At 54.9% G+C, this 2,399-nt stretch overlaps 1 protein-coding gene across 1 annotated transcript; it reads right to left on the bottom strand.

The window, feature by feature from the left end:
* Positions 1-349: 349 nt before the first annotated feature.
* LOC144766912 (uncharacterized) lies at positions 350-1,957 on the bottom strand. Its single transcript, XM_078650615.1, has 2 exons — positions 1,654-1,957; positions 350-1,378 (listed from the first exon to the last, which is right to left on the bottom strand). Exons 1-2 carry the CDS (start codon positions 1,808-1,810, stop codon positions 393-395), a joined length of 1,143 nt encoding a protein of 380 aa, XP_078506741.1. The 5' UTR covers positions 1,811-1,957; the 3' UTR covers positions 350-392.
* Positions 1,958-2,399: the final 442 nt, after the last annotated feature.

The raw sequence follows: 2,399 nt of genomic DNA, 5'->3' as shown, positions 1-2,399 counted from the left end.
GCCTGCACAAGAGTGGAGGTGCAAGGCAGTACACCCCCATCACCTGTTGCAAAATCATAGCTGTCTGTGCAATGTTACACAACCTTGCGGTGAAGAAGGGCACTGAGGTGGAGTTGAGTGACTACGAGGACCATGATGACGACGAAGCTGTGCCACTAACACAGCCAGCTGGGGTGTGTACGCCAAGTGATGGGAGACATAGACGTGAGGAGATAACAGCAAACTATTTCTGAGTGAGTAAAAATGCACAGACAGGTGAATGGTTGTGTTGAATAAGCAATTTTTAATACTGTTGCTACACAGTTACTGCACTGATGTGCAACAAAACAAAGGTGTAATGTCAATGAAAACAAAAGTCTAGGGTCCAGGTTGCCTCACCCGCCCTTGCTAGGCTATTTCTTTGAGCGCTTTGCAGCCCCACTGTGGTGTCCCTCACCCCCTTCAGAATGACCAGCGGCATCTGCGGAGCGCCTGGTGCTCCTGCGTGGCTCTGACGCAGCGCTGGCCGGGCTGCTGCGGCTGCTGCTGTCCCCAGCATCCCCCAGGTCCAGGGCAGGATTTGCGGCAGTGTTAGAGATGATCAAGGCCTCCATTGCTGTCGTGATGCGGGCCATTCCCCTTGTCAACTCTGCGGTATTTTGAGCGAGACTAGACTCCATGTTGGCACCACGCTGACAGAGTTGTGCCGTTGCTGCAGCAAGGCGGCTCAAGGAGCGGTTCTGCACCCGGGCATCCCGCCTGCGCACCACCTCTTGCTCCTCCATTCTGCCACATAACTGTGTGATGGCAGTGGTTAGCCTGCCTAAACCTGCTACTGCCTCCTTGTTGGAAGCCACAAAGGCCTGAAATCCTTTCACCATTTCCCCCATCTGCAGGTTGTGCTGCAGGAGCTGGCGTTGGCATGCCATGATGGATTTCGCCTGCTGCCTTTGGATCTTCACCATATTGCCTTCGAGGCCCCGGAACACACTGGCCTCCCGTGCTGGGTCTGCAGTGGTGGGAATGGCACGGCGCCGGGTACTGCTGCTGCCCGCCTGCTGCGTGGGCTGGGGTGCCACTGGTGGGGGTGTGGTGCTGGCCGGGGCCTGAGCCCCTGCTCCCAGGACAGGGTGTACTGGAGCCACAGTGGCAGGAGCTGGTGTAGGTGGAAAGAGCTCCCTTGTCGGGGAGTTCTCTGGGGAGAATTGCAAGGAGGGTGTGCTTTGCATTTGTGGGGAGTGAAGTGCATCAAAGTCAATTTCCAGGTCTCCCTCAATATCCAGGCCTATGGTGTTTTCCTCCTCCTCCTCGGCAGCCTGACTCGTGCTCGGCCCTGCGAGTGCAGTGGTAGATGGTGCTGCTGCCTCCTTTGGCAGTGTTTGTCCGCCTGATGGTGCCCCTAGGTACAAAGAAGCATTTGTAAATAGAGTACCGATGTATTACAGTCAGTACAATTAAAGCATTCCACATGTCCTAGCATCTCCGTAGAATGTGTTCCACTGTTTCATGTCTTGTGATTCTGCACTGCCATATTTTGATACCTACTGCTGACTGGATGTACCATGATGCTTGTCTCTTGTATGTTGGTTGCAGTACTGTGCTGGGGTTTGGCTATGCATTGTGTCTAATGGGGAGGTGTCTGGTAGGGTGTGTCCTGATGCGCATGCCTCTTACCTGTAGCTGTAGCTCTGGCTGAGCTGTCCAGGGTCCCAATTCCGGTCACGCTCTCCCTCTCAATGGTGCTGGAGACCAGTTCCTCCAGCTCGGTGAGGGGTGGCGCCGGGTTCCTGCCACCACCAGTGACTCCAGCCTGCTTCTGGATCTCTGCCATCTTCCGTTTGGTCAGGCTGCGGATGTCGTAGAAGCGCTTCTTCAGCTCATCCAGGGACCTGGGGGTGACACCCACAGCGTTGACCTTCTGACCGATATCGCTCCAGAGCCTCCTCTTGGTGCATTCTGGCACATTGAGGGACAGCCTTCCGAATAGCTGCCGGTGCACCCTCACCACCTCCTCAACCAACACCTGCAGCTCGGTGCTGCTGAACTTAGGCTTCCTCTTCTGGCTGGACTTCTGGCTCTCACTCTGGTTTGCCATCTTGGTCTGAACAGTTCACTACCTCCTACTCCCACTGCTGCTAACTGTGACTGCTCAGCTCAGGCAGGCTCTCCAGAAAGTTCTTAATTGGCTGCACCTGCCAGGGTTGCCACTCCCTGTTTGGGAGGGGGAGGGGGAGCCACCTCATTGGCTGAAGCGGCTTTAACCGATTCGGCTATCTCCGAATCGGATATTACCGATTCGGTAAAATCCGAATCGGTATCATCTGATTCGGAGATAGCCGAATCGGTTTCTTCAATGCATTCCTATGGGCTTTTTGGCCATGGGTGTGTTTTCATACCTCCGATTCGGTAATAGCCGAATC

The sequence above is a fragment of the Lissotriton helveticus genome, chromosome 7, assembly GCF_964261635.1.
Source record: "Lissotriton helveticus chromosome 7, aLisHel1.1, whole genome shotgun sequence".
Taxonomy (NCBI): Eukaryota; Metazoa; Chordata; class Amphibia; order Caudata; family Salamandridae; genus Lissotriton; species Lissotriton helveticus.
Note: the sequence above shows the minus strand (reverse complement) of the source record. Positions and strands in the feature narration are given on the sequence as shown.

Bases quoted from the DNA above. Each gene is read 5' to 3' on its own strand.
- LOC144766912 (XM_078650615.1), bottom strand. From the start codon at position 1,810: ATGGCAGAGATCCAGAAGCAGGCTGGAGTCACTGGTGGTGGCAGGAAC. The intron at 1,379-1,653 runs GTAAGAGGCATG...CTTTGTACCTAG, and splicing joins AGCCAGAGCTACAGCTACAG to GGGCACCATCAGGCGGACAA.